This window comes from Diadema setosum, chromosome 18 (genome assembly GCF_964275005.1).
Source record: "Diadema setosum chromosome 18, eeDiaSeto1, whole genome shotgun sequence".
Taxonomy (NCBI): domain Eukaryota; kingdom Metazoa; phylum Echinodermata; class Echinoidea; order Diadematoida; family Diadematidae; genus Diadema; species Diadema setosum.
The window spans coordinates 33,324,193-33,347,001 of NC_092702.1; the positions used below are offsets into that span (position 1 = coordinate 33,324,193).

The 22,809-nt window shown below is 37.8% G+C and overlaps 1 protein-coding gene across 1 annotated transcript; it reads right to left on the reverse strand.

The window, feature by feature from the left end:
* Positions 1-5,950: 5,950 nt before the first annotated feature.
* LOC140241666 (putative aminopeptidase W07G4.4) lies at positions 5,951-21,723 on the reverse strand. The gene is made up of 15 exons (XM_072321410.1): positions 21,562-21,723; positions 20,189-20,330; positions 19,088-19,236; positions 17,921-18,029; positions 17,172-17,296; positions 15,879-15,981; positions 14,866-15,027; positions 14,155-14,219; positions 13,313-13,428; positions 12,494-12,612; positions 11,390-11,473; positions 10,445-10,502; positions 9,647-9,696; positions 8,624-8,755; positions 5,951-7,701 (listed from the first exon to the last, which is right to left on the reverse strand). Exons 1-15 carry the CDS (start codon positions 21,582-21,584, stop codon positions 7,570-7,572), a joined length of 1,569 nt encoding a protein of 522 aa, XP_072177511.1. The 5' UTR covers positions 21,585-21,723; the 3' UTR covers positions 5,951-7,569.
* Between the last annotated feature and the right edge of the window lie 1,086 nt (positions 21,724-22,809).

The following is a 22,809-nucleotide window of genomic DNA, read 5'->3' on the forward strand; positions in this document are numbered from 1 at the left end:
TACTGTCGTTATGCATAATAGTGACATGTAAAAGTGTATAATGCATAGCTGTTAATTTAGAGATGTATCTAATTATAATCAAAGCCATATCATTACCATCATGAACAAGTAATGTCAAAACTAACCCTCTGAGCACAAAATTCATTTATCTTGCCCAATATAGGTAATGTGTGTGAAATTCGTGCACATTTGAGTACATTGGCGCGGAAAGAGTTAAATTATTCTTGTCTGTCGCAGAACAAAGACAAAGGTATGACGAATGTTCCATGTATCAAGCAAGTATAGTCTGACAAATTTGATATAAATAAGCCTAATTATTAGATTGTTTGTGTCAGTAGAAAAGTATAACGGATAGTAAGCAATCTAGGAAAATGATCAAAAGGTTAAAATCAACTTTTTCCATAATCTTCAGCCGCTTAACTGAGGCTTTAAAAGATGGTAGACATAGAAATAATTTGTTTAAAGTAAAGCATCGTTCTTCACGTGCTCAGTTGATACTATTGATATAATATAGGTTTTCCCATCCATGTTCGCACTTTTGCCATTCAATTTCAAAGATTTATTATTCAATTTCGTCCCGAGAAGCAGGTGGAACGCAAATCCTAACTTCAATTTCGTCAATTGTCATCGTAATTCGTTTTTCGTCAAACATTTTCGAAGACATAGCATTCAGAATCGTCAATTGTCATTCAAATTCGACCCTCCCGCTGACGGATCGCAGAATGTGAAGATCAAATTCGTCTTTGTTCACACAATTTCATGGATTTTTCATTCAAATTAGTCAGATGTTGTCGATTCTTTATTTTGATGGTGAACCAACTTTAAGCCGACATATTTTTACTTTCTCTCGTAAACTGTATCGTTACACATTATTCCCTAACCATTTTCTTTAACAATACACACGAAAAACAAGACTGCCAACGAAAATGATTGAAGGATAAACGACAGTCAAAAGTCATAGCCCAGGACAGAATGTCAGTGTCACATTTTGAATTTTAACTCGCAATGTTCAGGTTTTCGCATCATAATGCATGAAGCAAAGTTTAAATTTTGTACCCTGGAAAGCAGCAAACATAATTATGTTATCCATTCTTTGACATTAAACAGGCGACAATTCTACACTTAAATTTTGTCTTAAATCATGTTTGCCTAGAAATCGTTTGTCAGTGTTTTCGTTTGCGAGACGGTATACGTCTGTTTGTATCAGTGTGTACTCGGATTGCTTGTGTGTGTGTGTGTGTCTGTATCTGTGGTTCTGTGTGTGTGGGGGGGGGGGCACTTGTGTGTATGTTAACTCCTGAATGTAAAATGTGAACGGTTACAGAAAAAAAAAAACAACCAATACATTAATGACTGGAAAATCACACCGGGTAGAGATATGAGACGAATATGAATGAAAATTTAACGAAAATGATTGACAAAAGACGAAATCGATCCTGCTGTTTTGAGTGCTGCGCGTGAGACTGACGAATTTTAACTGTAAATGACGAAAATGTATGCCAAAATGACTAAACGAATGGACTTTATTTGAAAATGAACGACGAAAGACGAATTGAAAGTAAGATTGGCCAACTCCCGACATTCCGCGACGAAATTGAAGTAAAAATTTGTGAAATTGAATGAAACAAGTTTAAAAATGAATGGGAAAACCTATATTTGATATCACTTTCTATTTCTTCTAAAAGAGGCTTTATATTGAATTGACATTTACAGTCTTTTGTCTCAAAGTTAAGACATTGCATTCTTTGTCTTGTTGGTGTTGTGACGATGTCCTCGTTGTGCTTTTTTCCCCTATATGCTCACACCTGAAATTTCATGGATCGTGAGTTGTCGGTTCAGTACAGTGAAAAAAATTAATGCAATAAAATCTCTCCATGTTAACACTTTGTCATTGATATAGCAGTGCTCAAAGACAATGACCTTCGCCTAATTCGGAAATGACAGAGACACTTCCAAGTGGATAAAAAGTCCTGATGATAGCGAAAAAAAAAAAGCACAAAATAGTCCCAAGTTCACAGTCAATGCGTTACGGTGGGAGCGTTTGTGTGTTGTGTGTTTTTGTTTATGTGTTTGTGTGTTCGTGTGTCTGTGTGTGTATGTATGTCTGTATGTGTCGTGTCTTGTGTGTGTGCGTGTATGTGTACGTGTTATGTGTGTGTGTGTGTGTGTGTGTGTGTGTGTGTATCGCAAAAGCCAAGACATGCACGATTTAGGCCGACTCTTGCGTATCTTTATAGAGCAATAATCGCATCTTTTTCTCTTTTTCCCGTGTCCCCCCCCCCCCCCCCCCCCCCGCTTTGCCAATATATAAGATATGAAGTGGATGGTAGGCTGTATCTGGAGGACCCAGCCGGCATTTAATTACGGATGGTGTCGAAATACGAGATCACCAACCACTGAGTCCAGTCGACAGCATCCCCGGGCTGTTAATAGGCGAGAAGCGATTACAATTACGACACACCACCGGGGCGGAATATCTATATTTCATAATATCAAAGACACGCTCTCGTAATTCTAACATGCATGACCACACATAAATACATGCGTACAAAAGTAAATGTGGAACATATAAGCTTGCCGCACGTGATGCATTCAAAAAGAAATCAACTTTCTGTAACAACTGCACCGCATGGTCCATCTATTCTATAGGGATGTGTATCAACTACTGCATAATTATGGAAACAGAAAATATGTATCATACACGAATAAGGCATCATCATTGCTGTTGTTCTTGTTCTTCATTAGCCACATTGTGTAGACGACATTCTTTAATAGGTAGTCGCGCTGTGTTCATTACTATTATTACCTGTGTAGCTACTGTTTAAGTTTGTACCTTTTCTGCGGGATCAGCTGTTTTCAGCACTCTTTGAGTTAACCAAAACGACTGCATCATGGCGGAGTAACACAATAATAGTTAGTTTGTTAGTTATACAATAACATCTAACCAACAATGCAACCGCAGACTTCAATATCTGACATCTCTGTCCCACCTTGTAATCAGGCAATATAAGGGCCTTTTTTGTGTTGTGTAATTTTCGCACCCTTAAAAAAGTAAAATCGCCCGCAGTCGGCTTGGTATAGTTTAGCTTGGTTATGTATAGAATGTTTTGTTACGAATCACAATGCACAGTAGTTAGATCCAATTTAAAGGTTTTGTGTGCTGATACAATGAGCTTATCGTTATTAAAACTCTCAATATGAACCAGTTGTTCCTGCTCGTTTACTTCTTCTAGCCACCAATATTGTCAACACGATTGTATTGTTATTTTCCTAAGCGGTGTCATATTGCTAGCGTGTAAGTATGTTTATTAAATGTGCTTGCGATGTGTGTGCATCGGTATGATTTGATTACGAAGGGGTTTTTACAAACCTCTTTAATTATTATATAACGTTAGATACATTCAATTGTTAAATGAATTACTGAATAATCTTTGATGATCATTTTGCCAAAACGACCACGTTCACAAAGCAGTATGTATCAGGAGTGATGTGGCTATTTCCCCGTAATCCCCGATTATCGTGGGGAAATACTATTCCAGGGTTGAGATCTCTTATTGGTCACACGCGGGAAATAATGGTGCCGCGTTATGTCATTCTGCGACTTTAAAAATGCATTTTTACAAATGTGATATAGCTCTTCTTTGGTTAATGCTATGATATTGCGGACATATCCCTGCTGGAATCACACCCGGGAAGCTAAGGGGCCAGACGATCCCGTAACGGCGATGTGAGAGTAGGATATGGCATGCATCGAATTCTATTCCTGCTACCATTAATTACATGTATAAAACATTATTCTATTTTCACACAGTAAGCTACGATGAAAATCAATTCCACAGAGAAAAGCAACACATCTAAAATGCTTTTTTCATCATGTTCACTGTTTATTGATTTCCCTCACTGAAATGTCAACCAACTTTCGCCATGTATCTCATATTTCTCAATTTCAGCCTCTACGGATATAGTCGAACACGTTACATCTTGAGCTCTTATCTTTTTTTTTTTTCTACTTGTGAAATATACAAAAAGGTGATTCTGGTTAAATCTCAATTCTACTTCCCATAAAGGCATAATTTACCATTTGCAGATGAAACAAAAACCTAGCAATGTAAGCATTAGTGCTTCAAAATAGTTCTAAAATATGAGTTAGGGATAGAAACAACCACTGTAAAAATTTGAATTCCTATGATCGATGTTAAGTTTGTTAAATACACAAAATGTGAACGATAGTTATAATAAGAATGTTTCCAGACTAAACCGTCTACAGTTACGGTTTATTGAGAAAAACACTGATATCTCCTTATATCTTAGGCTTTATTGCGAAAATTTTATATGGTAGGATGTTTTGTGATGCAACAGACCTACACATATGCATAAAATGTGATATCTTGAACATTTTTTAAATCACTGCTCCCAAAGGTAAACTGACCTTTAACCCTCTGAAAATGGCAAACTCTAAATAATATTGATTTTCTACACAAACATGATGTCACTGATAGTAACAAATTAACCTGATGGTGAAATTCACTTTCTTTTTTCCTTAGGTCAAACGGAAGACAGATTTTTGTCAGTTCAATTTGAGCACACTCATTAGATTGTTGTAAAACACATATACCCTTATATTTTCCTTAATACAGGTTGTAAGTACATACCGGCGAGCAATACACATATTCATTTCACATGTAAGCAGCCTCGTTGCAGAGAGGCAATGTTTATTTTCAATTCCTTCATATTTGCTGCAGGAATTCAAGTCAGGTTGGTCTCTTTACTGACTTTACAAACCAAAACATTTTCCCTGCTATGCTGGGGAAGTATTTTGCCGAGTCATAACACCGACAAGAGAATATCAAACACAAATAATATATACCTTTTTTTTTTTTTTACTTTCTCAGAAAAAAAACCTACACAAAATAAAGATGATAAAACATTGTGATCAGATGACTTACAAATACACATACAAACAAATAACAAGATGCATAAGGTAATTCAGATGGCACTGCCACAGATGTACATACATACTACAGTGTGCTAAAGAAGAAAACTTAATCTCACTATCCTTGAAGCTGATGGAATTGTGTGACATTACAGTACATAGTCAATAACTCTAAATTCGTATCAGATGAGCTATGTTTTTCGGCAATCTACCACATGCAATTGTGTACCCTGTTAATTTGCTCATCTATATGGCATGCTAGGTAACAATTATTATAAAAGGGTGTGAACGCTTTGGTATACTCACGGAAAAAGACAAAGGTTACCAAATTCAAAGGCAAATTTGGATGCAGAAAGTTTAAGTTCAGCATATATACTGGAGAATGGTAACAACCAGCCCTGTTGCTTCACTGAATCTAACCCACTTCAATACGGTGATGATGTATCATAAATCTAACAAAAGAGGGCGTCCTTGACAAATATTTTGACCATGTTGGGTGTCACATCTGTACACAAATGCTCACAGAGACACGTGCAAAGAAAATGCAAATAAAAGAACTAATAATTTCTATGTTTGCAAGTAAATCTACTTGTTTCATTTCAGTCTTGACATTGGCATGGTTCCTGGGTTTTTTTTTTTTTTTTCTGCTTAATTTCAATAAACTCCTCTTAGTGTTCATTCACGGGAGACTCGAGTTTCACCACTTATAATGTGCACAAATTTTAGTGAATCTAAAAAGAAAACAAACATCGTTCCCTCTAGATTCACAGGTTCCATGTCCATCCTTCAAATAAGATGCATTTTATTGTGGAATTCACCCTCATCAACCACAGCTTGGTACTTCCCGTCAAGTTGACATTTCTTTTAAAGGGAAGATAAACCCCAAGAACAATGTGGATTGAGTGAAAGCAGCAACATTAGTAAAACACATCAGTGAAAGTTTGAAGAAAATCGGACAATCGATGCAAAAGTTATGAATTTTTAAAGTTTTGGTGTTGGAACCGCTGGATGAGGAGACTACTAGAGGTTATGACGTATGAGTGGACTACAATATCAAGAAAATATAAAGAAAATACTACAAAAATCAATTTTTCATGAAAATAACAAATTCCATCAACTTGATATTGACATATGGTATATGACATATGGGTAGCAATTATTCCCCCTGCTTTCTGAAAGCGGTTGGTCCACTGCTTTTTCATAATTCTAGAAAAATGAATTTTTGTTGAATATCCTTTATATTTTCTTTGTATTGTTGTCCACTCATACGTCATATCCTCTAGTAGTCTCCTCATCCAGCGGTTCCAACACCAAAACTTCAAAAATTCATAACTTTTGCATCGATTGTCCGATTTTTCTCAAACTTTCACTGATGTGTTCTACTAATGTTGCTGCTTTCACTCAATCCACATTGCTCTTTGGGTTTACCTTCCCTATAAGTAATTTTAATGATTTTTGCTTTGTTTTTTAAGTCTTTGGGACAAGAAAGTGATGCAGTGTGAGATCTTTACTGGTTGCAGACTCCAGTCTTTCATTTCCTTCTTAATATTACTTGTGACAACCTGTTCATGTTCCTTTTAGAGTCTTTTTGGGTGACTGTTCCTTCAAACCATCTCAAGACACAAGTGTATTTATGAATACTTTGAATGAAGAATTCAAAGGAGTATATTCATGAGCATTACATTGCTGATCATATTGAGGGGCATATCATAGACATTGTCAGATTAATATTTGTCGAGTTACGATAAAAAAAAATACTTTCTTATTTTTTCATCATAGATTCCCTATACAACTCTAATGACAGCTTGTCGATCTTTATCATTCATTTTCAAGGACAAAGTCATGTAATTTGCATGATATCCATGTCAGTCAGTTACACATGTATTACATAAATGATCTCAACAGCCCTCAAACCAAATGCAATTTCTTCTTGTTTGAATTAATCACTTTCTTTTTGACTGAATCACAAAATTGAAAGTCTTTACAGACTTCTTACTTGCGCTTATATAAATGACAAATGACAAATCTGCAAGACATACAGCAAAATAAGTATAAACAGAAAATACCTTTGTAAATGAGGTTTCATAATTTGCATAAAGATCTGGTATGCAATGCTAGTTTGCATCAGGTAGCATTACATGCTCTGTTTAAAGGGATTGTATAGAATTGGTGGAGATGAGAATCTAGCTTTAAACTTTTTACGAGATACCAACAAACCACTTATAAAATAGTACAGAGCTTACCCTTTTAAGAGGAATTCACAGTTTATTAGATGAAAATCGATTTTTGAATCGCTGAGACATCCAAAAACAAAGTATAGCAAAGAGACCCTAATAAAAGATGGGTCCCACCTTTTATTAGGAATGCTCTGTTTTGGATATCTCGGCAATTTTAAAAGCGATTCTCATCAAATAAACACTGAATCCCTCTTGGAATTACATGCTCTGTCATCTCACCTAAAAATATTAGAAACCTGAAGTTAGGTCTCAACCAAAACTAATCGCTCCCTTTAATCAGTGATTATGGATGTGAAAATGGCATCGATATCCCAGGGTATCTGGACCAAATATACTGCTGCTCCTCTCACCAAGGGTCACACATTCCTTGGTGGGGGTGACAATTATTGGCAGGGTGGATCAGTAACCCATCAGGTACAAGGCAGTCATTGCAGGAATGGTTGCACCGGTCGGAACACCAGGGAAGGGGCCCGATGATCCAGCGATGTCGATGTGAGAGTAGGGTATGGGCTGCGGCGAATCCTGTCCATGCTGTGATAAGCATGTTGACAAAGAAATCAAACACTGAGAAATGTGATGGCAAGGTTTCCAGCCAGAAAAGTAGAACAATAATTGGAACAAATTCATTGGAAGCCTGAATAAAACCTTCAGATTGCTGCTGTGCTATGAAAAATGAGTTTACTGCAATGCAATAAAACAACTTGTGTTTCCCACACTTTCCAGTTATATTCAGGATTTGAAAGATATGGATTTGAAATATTTCCTTTCAACAGGTGCCCAGCCTGTGTTTGTATTATGTATTTGTGTGGATTGTTGGATGGTGTTACATTAATATGAACTGTCATGACCCATATGAGAAAGGAGTCAATATTTGTTTTATACAATGAATACTAAGTATTCTATTGTGTTAGCATAGAAAGATTTCGGATCACCCAGAGGCAGCATGTACAGGCTCACACACAAAGCTGACTGCCTGCATCATATCCGTTTTGAAATCAACTGGAAATACAATCCTGTTACTTTGTTATTATTCATCCACCCAGCTGACAGGCCTGAGATATAATGTATCATCGTTTTAGTTTTTTTTTTTAATTTCTTGTTTGTATTCCAAAATAATCATTTGCCGCTGATCTTTCTTGGATCTCCAGTCCTGCAGATAACCTTTGCTACTTTTTTCTAACATTATCCATAATGACATTCTGTTTTGTCTTAATCTGCAGTATTCATGTCTTCCTGATATCATTTTGTTTCATTTTCTCAATTTCCATGTTTGTATTTAATGAAATATAATGGAAAATAAATTCAACCTCAAGCCATTGTAATGGACTTTCATTTGAAATGGGAGTTATACTGGATTTTCAAATACACTCTATGTTGAAATATTGCCAAACTACCATGGTACTGAATAAGTTTTAATGGATAAGGCTAAGGGTCAAGGAGAAAATGGTCATACCTTGTCCAGTCCTGAGGCCATGATGAGGAAGGCGGCTGGAGTCTGATGACCTCTAGCAGTCATAGTGGACGGCAGGTTGTTGCTCTGCAGCACATCTTCATACTCGGACTTCCCCTTGTGGAAAGTGTAGTCCTGCGTGCAAAGCATTGTGGGGAGGGAAAATCGAGTGATGCAAAATTTTCTCTCAATAGCAGAAAGCATCCTACAAACGATTGTTTGCTATTGTTGGGATTTATTTTGAACCTTTTACAGCATTGTATTCTCCCTTCTGTTGTTACATGCACCACCCCTCTATACACCAACGTATCAGCCCACATCACATACATATTCACATCCACACTCGCATCCATGCACCCTGCCTATCACAGACACTCCACACATCACATGTCATTTTCCTGCCTTTTTCACTCCTCACCGATTGGTCTCTATAATGCTGGAAACATGCTCAACTCACCCAAGCTTAAACATCCATTTACATACTATAAATATTTAGTTTTAACTATTGTTTCCTCATTTGCATGTTTTGTTATGATGATTTGGTGTACGAATATTTATGTTACAAATCGAATTTGCATGTAAACCTATGCCAAATAATCTGACTATTAAACTGGCTACCAGTGAGTTAGCCAGGAGACTTCATCAAAGCAACATGTGTGGTGCCCTGTCTGTTTCTGTTGAGTTGATAGAGAGCTGAAAGAACACGAGCCCTACACTATGAATAGGCATTGATACTGTCTTTTACTCTGTACAGTACACATCTAATGGCACAATCAAGACCAATCAAAAGGAGCTAAAATCAAAGAAGCTCACAAAGAATCATTATGCACTAGCAGCCAGCTGGTGATTCTAGCAATGCCATTGGGCGAAGGGACTAACATGAGTATTCAGTAGGGGTGGGGAATGGGTTAGGCTTTCTACCAGCTCCTGTACTGACTCTGCTTCAGCTCTGTTGCTTCATGTATGACTGTTAATGCTAACAGCATGTGGGTCTTTGAAAAAGACTACATCTTGACCTGAGCTCACCTCTCGTCTGATGTTGGAAATTTCAAACGGATCAGCCAAAAGGTCTCCAACTAGAAAGAAGGAAATGTAAACAAATATTTCTGATATGAAACATCAAATTTTATCAGGAAAATTATCACAAGAAGCAAAATCAATGTGTAAACTCATTCTGTCACACTTGGTGGGATCAGTGAACTCAATATCTTTCCCTGAATTTTGAAGTCCAGAGCTGCACAAACAGCAAGTACAAGGTAGATGTCATGTTTCAATCAGTAAATTTTACTACAATATGACATAAGTTTTCATAGTGATCTATTCATACTGTAATTCTGCCGTCCCATGGGCATGGATTGAAGTACTGAAGTACATCACAACAAATATCAGAGGTGCTTGATCATTTTAAGGAGACCCATTGAGAAATATCAAATTCCTGTGAAATATCCCAATTATGGGTCCTGAATTGGTGGGCATTATTTAGAGGATATCTAAATTCATAGCATAGGCTTCAAAGATGAAGGCTAGTATGCATACCTAAACAAAATAAAGCACACACTACGATTACTGGTACATGTACTTGAAAATGGAGTACCCATTAAAGAATTGACAAAAGTACATTGCTTTGTAAAATAATAAACAAATTAGAACAAAAGAGGCGACTACAATATGCATGATCAGTAACATACACTAAAATGTCCCACTACAACGCGAACATAAGAACAAAATAAACGAAGAAATATCACAGATACCACACACATACAACAGTAAATATGATCCATTACCAAATTTGGAAACAAAATTGTGTTGAGCACACTAACGCACCCTTCTGCATGTTGATTGCATAATTTTTCTTCTTGGCCGGGCCATTGTCCATGATGATCTAGATAACAGTAAGTGAAAATATGGAATTGATGTACAGAAGATAATGCATGTATATGATTTCTATTACAGTTTTCATTGAAATACAACACAAGTCCTCTTCCAGAGATTTATGAATGTCCAGGCAGTGGCAGATCCAGAGGGGGTGCACTTGGCGCGCGCCCCCTCTTTATTTTTTTTTTTAATAAAGATTAAAAAAAAGCATGCGCCGCCCCCCCCCCCCCCACCTTAATTTTGTAAAGGTGCCTCCCTTTACGGAATTCCAGGATCCGCCCCTGTCCAAGTACAATCAGTCCTTGGTGGGGGCAAATTCGTAATGCTTCAGATTTTTTATTGTGACCTGGACAGAGTTCAATATCTTTCAGTTGTACAACATCATAATCAGTTTCTACCTGACTCTTTGATCATGGAACATATAACGATAATGAGATCATATCTACAGAACTTCAGTGTTTGATGAAAATCCTTGTGCTTGCATTGTCAATTATTACAGTATCACTTATACAGAAAATGTGATGACTAAAAACAAACAGTACTCGGGGAAAAAATAACAAGTCCCATTTGAAATAGAAATTTGCAATCACTGTAATTTGCAAAAACTTGCGTTATTACGGAAACAACTTACACTTTATCTCTTATCAGGCAGCTGCTGCCACAGTAACTCCATTATCCCATGCCAGCTTATGATCATGCAAACTATCTTTGTTTTTTTATTGAAAAATGGGTCCCCACATACATCCCGTACCTCATAAGTTTCCAACAATGGAGTGTGTTCTTGTCCCTCTTTTTTTTTCTTACACTTTTTTTTTCCATCCTCATTTCTAATGTGGCAAGAAAAAGCTAATGATAAAGACAACACATGGCTATCCTAAAATAATGTGTGCATACCGAATAACCTTGTCCCATAGCTCTGATCGCATGTCCAGTCAAGGTAGCGATGGTCATTATCTGAGGCTCAACCTCATTCAGCGCCTGGAGGGGGTGGGGGTGAAAAAAGAAGCAAACTGCAATTTAGACAGAGATGCTACCTTTTCACAGCTGGATTCCAAAGAGAGTGAAATATATAATGTGTCCCTTTCCATAGCTTTGATAGATTCATCCACTTTTTGGCTGGGAGTTTTCATTTTTCATCCTTTGTTTTGCTTTCTAATAATTTTGCCCAATTTGCAGTTTGTGCAGGGATGCAACCATGTATTTTTCATGCATACAATCAAGAGATGCACTAAAAGATAGTTGTAGACAATTTTGTCAATGATTTTATCTTCCATATTGTGCACATTAAACAGCAAGAAGATAAAAAAGGCATAGAAAAGAATCATGTTAGAGAGAGAAGCGGCACAAGAACTCCATCTCTCAACTCTTCATAGGCCATTCTTCACCTCACCTGATAAAGTTCTCACACAGTTTAAACTATCTAATAAATGCAAACAAAAGGGAAAAAACCTGACCAGAAATGAATATAATTTAGTAAAGGCATAATTTACCATTTGCAGACGAAACAAAAACCAAGCTTTAGTGCTTCAAAATAGTTCTTATATGTGAGTGAATGATGGGAACAATGTTTGTAAAAAAGTTAATCAGTATAATCAATGTTATGTAATGTTAAATGTAAAAAATGTGAACAATAGTTATAATGAAATTATGTCTAGACTAAACCGTCTACAATTATGGTTTAGTGAGAGAAATAGTGATATCTCCTTTTATTTTAAGCTTTACTGCAAAATTTTTATATGGTAGGATGTTTTGTTATACAACTGACCTACACATATGCATCAAAATGTGATAACTTGAACATTTTTGAAATCACTGCTCCCAATGGTTAACAGTGGCTTGAAGGAAAAATTGAGCAAAGAAAATGGGATTCAATCTCTGCATACAAACACGAGACCTCTGGATAGCTATAACAATGCTCTACCGAAAATATTAATATATAATTCTAGTTTAAAATATCAACAACATCCTGACAGATATCTCTTTCATGTCTTATCCCACCTTTTCCTTCATTTCACAGAGACAGTCACCCATTGCCATCCTGCCCTCAGCGTCCGTGTTGCCAATTCTGACCCTCACTCCAGCTCGCGAGGTGATGATCTCATCTGCTACATAACTCTCTGGACAGACGCAAAATGAGCCAAATTGGCAAAGGTGACTATGGTTGCATACAATCGATCGATCTGAATGGTTTGGCAGCTCTTAAATAAGGCCTGTTTTTCCTTTATATGGTCACGATCTGATATTCATGGCCATGATAACACATTTTTTAAAGTTAGAATGTTCTTTTAACAAAAAGGAATCACTAAAAGGAAAATGACAATTACAAAAAACAACATAAAAAATAAAAACATGCTACGACAAAGACAACAACCTATGACACAAACACATGTATGCCATTTTTCTCAAATGAACAGGAAAGCACAAAACAGTTTCAAAACAGTTTCCTTTTCCAGAGCTGTGTACTAATAATAAAAAATTTTACAGCATTTTTATTCTCTTTCTTTTTTTCTTTCTGGACTGAGAAAAAAAATGAAACAACAATTTGTTCCTTACCATTTGACTAGCATATATGCTTCTTGTGTTGAATAAGTCCATAGTAATCACGCTATCAATCCTGAAAACATAAGATAGGCCATGACGAAAAACTAGCTCCTTTCAAATTGTGGGGCCACTTATTTATGATGGTTTGTTTGTTTTGTTTTGTTTTAAGGAAATATTTAGAATCTATGCATTTATTGATAGTACCGTTTTATGAAAGGTAGAAGTAGGGCTTACAAAGCAAAGACAGAGCTTCATCACTGCTCTGCTGAACCTTACCGACTCCGATGCTATTCCGGACCATGGCCATAGTCCCAACCACTTTGATTCCTGCGGGTCTGATGGTGTCCAGTGTCTTGAAAAATCCTGCCACTGTTGCTGCACCACACTTATCCCTGACAGGGTATAAAGTTAAAAATAAGCAATTAAACTCTTTATCAACTCTTAGCGGTTTATTACCTCCAACAGTCACATTTAAGACAGGTAACTTCCATTTGACTTTGATGCCCAAGAACAACTCGATGCTATTTAGATGAGAGAACAAATGATCATTAGTTATAGAGGCTTATCATGCTTAAAAGGTAAACCTGTATTTGAAATATCATCAATCACTGCTACTTTTTTGTTGTTGAGAGGTTTGGGAGAACCAGTCACATGCTTCCGATGACTGAGAAGATGCAAAGAAATTGGCTGACTAGCCAGTCAATTGCATCATTCCAAGGGTCACACAGTGTATAATAATAGCATGCACTGGAGACTGCAAAACACATTTGGGCAAGAACTCCCTTGAAATATATTGCTGCTAAAGCATAAGAATTTCTGCATTACTTTCCATTCTGCCTGCTGTACAATGTCTATTTCTTCTTTTCCAAACACAAAGTATCTTCCACAGAATATTTGCATCACTATACCAAGTATACAGAGGTGAGTAATCTCCTGCAGTGTCATTTAGGCACAAAAAGATCTTACATAAAAAAATGTCGAAGGCATGAAAAAGAATACTAAATTAAATATTCTTCACATCTCATAACCACCACACCACTATAGCAAAAGAGAGAATGAAAAAAACAAAACAAAACATGTGATTTATGGTAGACACACTGACATGCTGTATATCTCACCTGTGCATGCCAGCCATAACACCTCCTGCCTTCACATCAGCTCCACCTGTGTCATAGGTCACGCCCTGTAACAAAGGTCATGTCATACCTTGCTTACTTATGTGTCAGGTGCTCATAAATGGGAACTTGTGGAACGTAGAAACACATCTCTTGTATGGCTTTACATTCTTCTTTGGGGCTTTATATAGTACTCTCGACACTTATTTGGTCAAACAGTCATATCTGATGATCAATATTAACTTCCAGGACAGAAAATGAAGATCACAAAACTTGAATGAATAACTGGAAACATAATTTTTTTTTATTGAGAGAGAGAGGGAGAGAGAGAGAGAGAGAGAGAGAGAGAGAGAGAGAGAGTAATGGGACATTTTTTGTGATATGACAATGCAAGAACCATTCATTTAACCTGTTCCATACGGGAACCTAGTGGCCCATGTAATAAGTCTATGGGGAATCCAGAATTCAGTATGGAACGGGTTAATATAGAACAGACATTTCATCATCAGCAAATGGACTTGTACTGTTATGTCCCAGCAGGTCGATTAATTTACTGCAAGACTGGTATTCAGTTATTTGTATTCTATTCATCTAAAGCCGGTAAATGCTCAGGACCAAGACAACTATGGTACAACACTACAATTCAAGAATACAGTTGGAGCAAAACATTCAGGTAAACCAGACAAATTAGGAGCAGTTCCAAAATTATTATACCTTTCCGACCAACATCAGTGTCTTCTTGATCTCCCCTGAGCCAACATACTCCAGTTTAATGACACGCCCTTTGTGGCGGTCAACAAGTTTAGCGCATCTGTTGACGGCCGAGAAGAGAGGATACTGCTCCATCAGGGACGAATCATCGGAGATCACCTCCACCTGGAAATATTTATGAAAATTTTGACAACAAAAAGAAAATATACATAGCCATTTCATGAACTGCTAGAAAGAAAGTGATCTTTTTTTGAAAGATATTGATCTTTTTAGAATGAAAACAAACATGGGATAATACCTTTTAATAGAAATAAAACAGCCGTTACATCTCCTTTTGGCATGGATGTTGTATATGGGTAGATATATATGTGTAATTTCCACAACCAAAGAAAGCAGAAATATTGCACATTATATGTGCATCAGCAAATATCCCAGGAAAATGGAGTAATCAGAAATTCTTCACCAGTGTGTGTTTTCTCCATTAGTTTTATATCAGTAATTTATACTTCAGTGTCTGATTGCATTATATTTGCTTTGATTGACAGGAGTTACGATGAGAGAGAGATAGACAAACAGACAGACAGACAGAAGTTGTTTGCGATAAGAAATCTGGGAAATCATACATGTTTATTGCCACAGTCAGCTCAGGGCGCCGTTTCATAAAACCTGTTATTAATAACAAATTACGATAGTTGTTATAAGCTACTGAAATCCTTGTAAAAATCCTTGTAACTGATTGGCTGAGAGCAAATTTGTCATAGAAATGTGGCAGTTGTTACCGATAACAAGTTTTATGAAACGGGACCCAGATCTGTTGTCTACAAACTTAGAGTCATATATAGGCATCATGAGATTACAAGGGCTACTTTCCATTTAACCTGACAAGCCAAAAGCACACTTTAATGCTGGAACTGATAATAAGACTCATCAAGGTATGGCTGGATTTCAACAACCTATGCATCGTGTCAATTTTGCTAAGATTATCGGGCCAGCAAAGATGACCACTGTGAAGTTACCTTGACTGAGGAGCCAGCTGGAAAAATCCCCGTGACATACTTGGCCACATTTGGTGCGGCCATCCTCTCGGGATCGGAGCCACCGATGTCTCTGGCCACCAACCTGTGGCCAAACAAACGATGAACAAAGAAAGTATAAATATTAGAATCAACTGTGGCAAATCATTTCTTGTGTGAAAGCAATGAGGTCTTGTTAATACAGGTCCATGTAGTCACTAAAAGAGAACCAAGATGTGGCTTGCAGCAGAAATGCCTACAAAATCGAAGAGTAGTTATGCATGAAGTTCCACACATATAACAGTTTTATAAAATGCAATATTACATTTTAAAAAGACATGCCATATTTCTCTGTAATTTGTGATGCTTAGAGTCTCTAGCACTGTGCTCTAATTTGTATTACGAGCACAATACGGCTCTTTGTTCACACAATACATTAAAGTAAAAGTCCATTTCATGCTCAAGTTAAGTAACATTCAGCCAACAGCACAAGAGGGTAATCATGAAAAGTTGAATATGGTTGAAGGCATTGATGTTTCATACTTCTCGTAGAGTGGTGATATCATTGATAGTCATGCATATGGAAAGCATATCAGGTGATGTGTTGTAAGCTAATGTCTCCCATTTGCCTGCAAAAGGACCTATACTACAGTTCCTCGTATTAACAATAATGATACTGATATAATTATACAACCTATACTGCTCCAAATCCACAATGTAGGGTGCTCACTCTCCACTCCCTGGGGAGCATTCCAGCCAGTTGCCATCTATAGGTGCACATATGCTGATCAACCACCACCCATCCTATCAGGTAGTCATTTATACTCCTGGGTAGAGAGCAGCACTGTGGATAAAGTGCTATGCTGAGGGACAAATGTGTCGGCCTTTGTTGGGCTTGAACCCACAAACCCAAACCATGCTCATGTGATTCAGAGAAGAGCACTCTTATCCAATCAACCACAACACCTTGAATTTAACTAGATTGAATCATACTCTTCATATTTATATCGATGCCCTGACCAGTGATCTAGTTCTAAAGAGATGACATCCAGCAATTGAGACTGTGATGGAATACCATTCATTATGAAAACACAAGAAAATTAAATGTTCCATAACTTTCATTAATGTGTAATATTAATGAAACAGTGATGTTTGTTGTTTTATTTTGTTTTGTTTTGTTTTGTTTTGGCTTTCTACACTCTACTTTGAATATGGGGTTGAGTTTCCCTTTGTAGTTGTCCACATTACACACACAGAGCAAACTAGGCATTCCTGTTAAGCATAATATGTACACACCTGCCACTTTCAATGCCTTCAATGTACTTCTGAAGATTCTTTGCCATCTCAGCCCCCTTTGCCAGGATGGTCACCTGTGACAGCTTGCTGCTCTTCTCCGGCACGTCAGCTCGAATTTCAAAAGGCTAGGTGGGAAAAGAGGGAAAACCCCAAGATGGCAGGTCATTGCTTATCCCAACAACAGGATAGTATTCCTAGCCAGAGTGTTTATCCTACATCTGCCCTATATCATGTGTCCTCATGTTGAATTACCCCTGACAGCTAAGTGAATGAAGACGAAATACACTCTGATACCTACTTTCAAGTATAAGTTAGAACAGCTAAAGGATCCAATCTGGAATTCAGATGAGAATGCATTCATTTGTACATTTGACTTTAGTTTTGACAATAAGAGGAACCATGCACTGGATGGGTGGAAGTCTCTGGCAATGCAAAAATGCTGCTTTACACTGACCTACAACACAAGGCCAAATACATGTAACTATGCACCATCCTAGATAGACATTTGATCTATGAATCATTCAATCACTTAATCAATCACCCAATTAATTGATTGATTGATTGATCAACTGATTGACCAATCGAGCAATGATCCATTCGATCGATCAATCAATCAATCAATCAATCAATCAATCAATCAATCAATCAATCAATCAATCAATCAATCAATCAATCAATGAGGTCAATCAATGAGGTCAATTAGTAAATCAATCGGTCAACTATCATCTGAAGAGTAATACTTGACTCACCACATATGCAACTTGGAGTAGGCCAAGAGCAGCGACCAGGGTGGCATTTGGATAATCCGGACTTGGAATTACAATAAGAAGGGGCTTTGACATGCCTGCATCCTTCGCTCTGTGATATGAAAAAAAAAAGGAAAATTGAAGCAATACATTCAAAGTAAATCGTCAGGTGCTACGCATTGATATCATTTACTTGCTTGTCTGCCCCCCCCCCCCCCCCCACGGAAAAAAGCAGTAACTGACATTTTTATGAATTTTACTTTTTTGCAAAAATGAATAGTTTACCCAATGCTCTTAATGTGAATAGGTCAGTTTTGCAAAAAAAAAAAAATGAAAGTGACCAAAAATGCAATTTTTCACTTTTGCAAAAAGCAGTAACTGCATCCAGTTGATTCCACTTTGCAAGTTTCCCCACGGAAGAAAGCAGTAACTGACAAAACCTACGGAAGAAAGCAGTAACTAACAATTTAGTCTAATCATTCAGACTGTGTAGTCCTTCCTGTATATTTTATTTCTCATACCTTAAAAAAAAAATCTATCAATCTTTAAAAACAATATAAACAGCAGTTTCTTCTATAATCTAGGGGAGTAGATATAAAAAGATTGTTTCACCAGTAACTTGACTCTGCCCGCAGGGAATCATAATTATGACAAGTGGTAGAAAATGTTTCTTTCTGGAGACTAGCAAAGCTGGCAGACTGAGCGCACTCAGAGTGCAGCATACTAGTACGCGTACTGCATGCGCATAAATTTTGCAGCACTGTACGCTTACAACACTGCACTATGCAGAACTCTTCACATCACAGTCTAGTCATCACTTGCACAGTACAGGACGGTGTGGATTTACAGTAGGTCTACAGTGTCAGTGCTAACCATGCAGTCACATAGTGACTGAAAAATTTCTGCGGTCCAGGTATGCCCGCAAATCTATCATGAATTGCAGAAGAAAAGTCATGGTGGCCATGGCTTTGGCCAGAACCAGAAAATCAAGGTGAGCTGAAAATATGAGTAGAAATTATATTGAAGGGAGATGAGCACTAGTATTAATACACTAGACATCTAGTCTAGATCTAGTCCCATGTTTGTGCTATCATTTTCTTGTTCTTTTCGTTTTTGCCAAACCATTCAACTTGCAAATTTTGTCCAGACAGGCAAGAAGACAGGTCTTACCTCTTTAGTCCAGCTCCTGCAGCATCTGAAAACCTGCGATGATCATCATAGTCCCTGTTTGTTGGTCCTGTGGGTGAGAAAACCAACCGCTGAAGTGAAGTGTCGGGCAAGGCCAGTAGCATCACCTCCTTCCCGACGCTAGCATCAATCTGTGTCAAGTGAAATAGATGCGTTTTATAGAAATGATAAAACAATGTGAAATAACATAGTGCCATACAAACAACAATACTATGGTGAAGCACGGTTTCACAGGATGCGAGTATTTTTAAATTGCAATTCAGTAGGTAATAAAAACTTGTGTAATCCTGGGAAAGGTAACTTTGGGGTTTTATATTACGGTAAGGATATGGGCAAATCAAAGCTTGAATAATGTAGTCAATAGCAAGTAAGCATACACACTTTGCATGTATCTTCAGTGTGAAAATAAAGTAAAAAGAAAGCCAGGGATAAATAAGGAAGAACTGTGAATTCTAATAATATGGTACCAAGTTAAGAAATGGAGGTGACCTGTGATCTTTGGAACTTTTGGCAGAGACTGTGCCACAAAGGGTCCAAACTGCTCTGTTTTTCGTTCACTTCTCCAATTCCTACATTAAAAAATACTTCCAAATACTTGAGGCTGTTGTAGGCACCAGACCGATAAGGAAATGAGATACATATGCTATGTTTCTAGTGAGTATAATACAAAATTCATACACAATGTGCCAACACCTGTAGGTCATCAACGCAAACAATGGTCAACATTAACCTGTTGAGGATTTCCCATAGACACTTGCCTGAATACATTCAGGACTCGTCCTCAACAGGTAAAAAAAAAAAAGGTGTCCCTCGCTATAATATAATGACTTATAACCATTTAAATCATATCATTTTGAAATGAAAGAGTTTGGTTCAACATTAACTGTGGTAAATCCAAGAGTTGGGATGACCAATGGTTCATGCACTGCTTATTTACAAAAGAATGATACCAAATACAAACAGATCTCTTTTGTTAGTAAATACAGTGTACACTTATAGTTCTTCTTTGCCTTGGCCTGTGTTGGAAAAATTTGCCAAGAGTCCTTTAACTTCTAAAGGGGAATCTACCATACAGTACTTCACCTTCTTCTGTCTTTCAATTGCAGTCCGGAGAAATGCAAGCTCAGCATCTGTGATGAGATCAGCATTCTCTGCCACGAGTATTATACCATCGCAGTCTATGTCGGTCCGAAATTCTTCTGTCACCATAACAGTGCACGGCAAACTGACAAAAAGGAGGGCATGAATAGTGAGCAGGAGGTGTAAAAGAAATTTTTCCTCAATTCAACATCATCCACTACCTAGACCAATAAATCTGCCTCTTGTTCGGTGGCATCTTGTTTTAAAACAGATTATCAGAAATACAGTACCTGTAGGCCACTAAATTTTAACCCTATTGCTTCCACAGTACACACATGCATGCACTACATCGATATATAAGAGAATGTGAAAGTACATTGCTTGCTTACTTACTTTACTTTAATCCGACGATAATGTAGGACAATGCCTGTTCATTGATCAAAACTTTAAATCTCAACAGTTTTCTATTTTGGGGACTTGTCAAGTTGAACGTTTGGAAAAATAATGAAAAGCAACTGCCATTCATCAACTAGTCTACTTCATACTTGTCAAGTTGAATGTGTGGAAAAAAAGTATAGAAAGGCAACTGCCATTCATCAACTAGGATTTATGAATGATGGCAGACTCGAATCTTTTTCTCCTAAAACAAACAAACAAATGGCATATCCATATCCATATGCATACAGAGACATACCCTAGTTAGCTCAAGATGAAAAATGTAATAATTCACATGTGTGTACAGTTCTGGTCGAGGCGAGGATTTAGCTTTTAACATTTTGCGAGATATTCAGAAACCACTCTATGAGATGTCAAAGAGCATGCAATTCTAAGGGGTATCAAAAGTTTATTTGATGAAAATTGGTTTTGAAATGGCTGAGATATCCAAAAACAAGGTGAAACAAAGAGATCCTAATAAAAGGCGTGGCCTGTCGCCTTTTATTATTTTCACTTTTTTGGATATCTCAGCCATTTGAAAACCAATTTTCATCAAAATAAACGTTGAATCCTTCTTAATATTACATGAACATGCTCTTTCATATTTCATAAGAGGTTTCTCATTATTTCACTCAGGAATGCACGAATGTTCAAAACATGAATCCCCACCTCAACCAGTAGTAGTCGGTACTGACGCTGTAGACTATAGTCCCTTTGATTTATGATATCATACTCTTGATGGAATAATGTTTTAGAAGCCAGTGCAACATCAGTTTGTCATCACCCTTCTCTTTTACTGCTAGTACAAGTAGTAGCTAGTACGTAGACAACACCGGGGGGGGGGGGGGATATTGAGGGGACAATAACAGGTTTGTACGTAGACAACACGGGGGGGGGGGGGGGGTATTGAGGGGACAATAACAGTGTAGATCTAAACCTACCAGTTCCCCGTGGGTACGTCCATGCTTCAACTACAGGTATTCTGTTTCCTACAACAAGAGACTGGAGCTAGACGACGACGGCCAGCAGATCATCCGAACAACGGCCCACAACAAACGCAACCGGCAACCCAAGCCAAGTAGTAAATTTATAGACGTGGTTCTGGTAGCCAGTGCCAGCGGACACAGGGACGTCACAGCGCTGCAGTACAAATACCGTACCGTCGTTCGTTGTTGACTTACTGCAAGTTCGTAAACTTTACTAGAAATTACTTAGCTGGCTAGACCCTTGTTGCACTGCAAGATGTCGGAGATTTAGCAAAAAGAGCTCGAGTAGCCTGTCGAGCGTCGTCTCCTCCGTGAACCACAGTCTATACAATCGCAAGTTTCACTCCGATTCCAAGACCATGGCATGGGCAGCGGCTGGAACAGAGCTTGCGCGTCTCGACGCATGCATGCCGCTTGGCCAAGCTACGCACGTCGTGTATACGAGACCCGTGATCAAGTCATGTGACATCGCCACTGACCTGTAAGCGTAGACATGTGATGCGCCAGGCGGGTCAGGTGGTCGACACGTGTGACCCTGGGCCCTGGATCTGGATGGAGCAAGTGGACAGTATTCACAGAACCAGGACAGTTGCATAGTGATTAACAGGCATATTGCAATGTTGTTGCTATGGAAACAGCGGCAGCGAAACCGTTTTTTAGTGTGTGGGTGTGTGTAGGCAAAAATTGCATCTAACTCATCAAACTGACATGCAGTCTCTCGTTGCTTCTTTTTTCCCCCTCCTCTCCTTCCAATTGTTGAATAATTAAAGTTTCAATGGCAAATTGCCCTTCTCTGTGCATATTTCTTTTTCTTCTTCTTTTTCTTCTTCTTCTTCTTCTTCTTCTTCTTCTTCTTCTTCTTCTTCTTCTTCTTCTTCTTCTTCTTCTTCTTCTTCTTCTTCTTCTTCCTTCTTCTTCTTCTATAATCTTCAAAGGGCTATAAACTGCAGCCTATCACAAAGATGAATACAACTTGTGTGCACGATGAGAGGAGGGGTGTGGTCTTAATCACAAGGTGTGATTTTAAGGTGGGTCATTAAGAGCTCCTTGAACTGCTCAGGTGAGACTGCACAAACTACGTATTTACAGAGCTTGGAAGTTTGTTCCACTCAGGTATGGATCTCTCTGGCAAATGCAAATTTGTCGATGTTGCCCCTGGGGCGGTATGTTTGGAAGCACATGTCGTGATTTTTCCTAGTTTTA

Bases quoted from the DNA above. Each gene is read 5' to 3' on its own strand.
- LOC140241666 (XM_072321410.1), bottom strand. From the start codon at position 21,584: ATGGACGTACCCACGGGGAACTG. The intron at 19,237-20,188 runs GTGAAGTACTGT...CACTTGACACAG, and splicing joins CAATTGAAAGACAGAAGAAG to ATTGATGCTAGCGTCGGGAA. The intron at 11,474-12,493 runs GTGGGATAAGAC...CACCCCCTCCAG, and splicing joins TCTGTGAAATGAAGGAAAAG to GCGCTGAATGAGGTTGAGCC.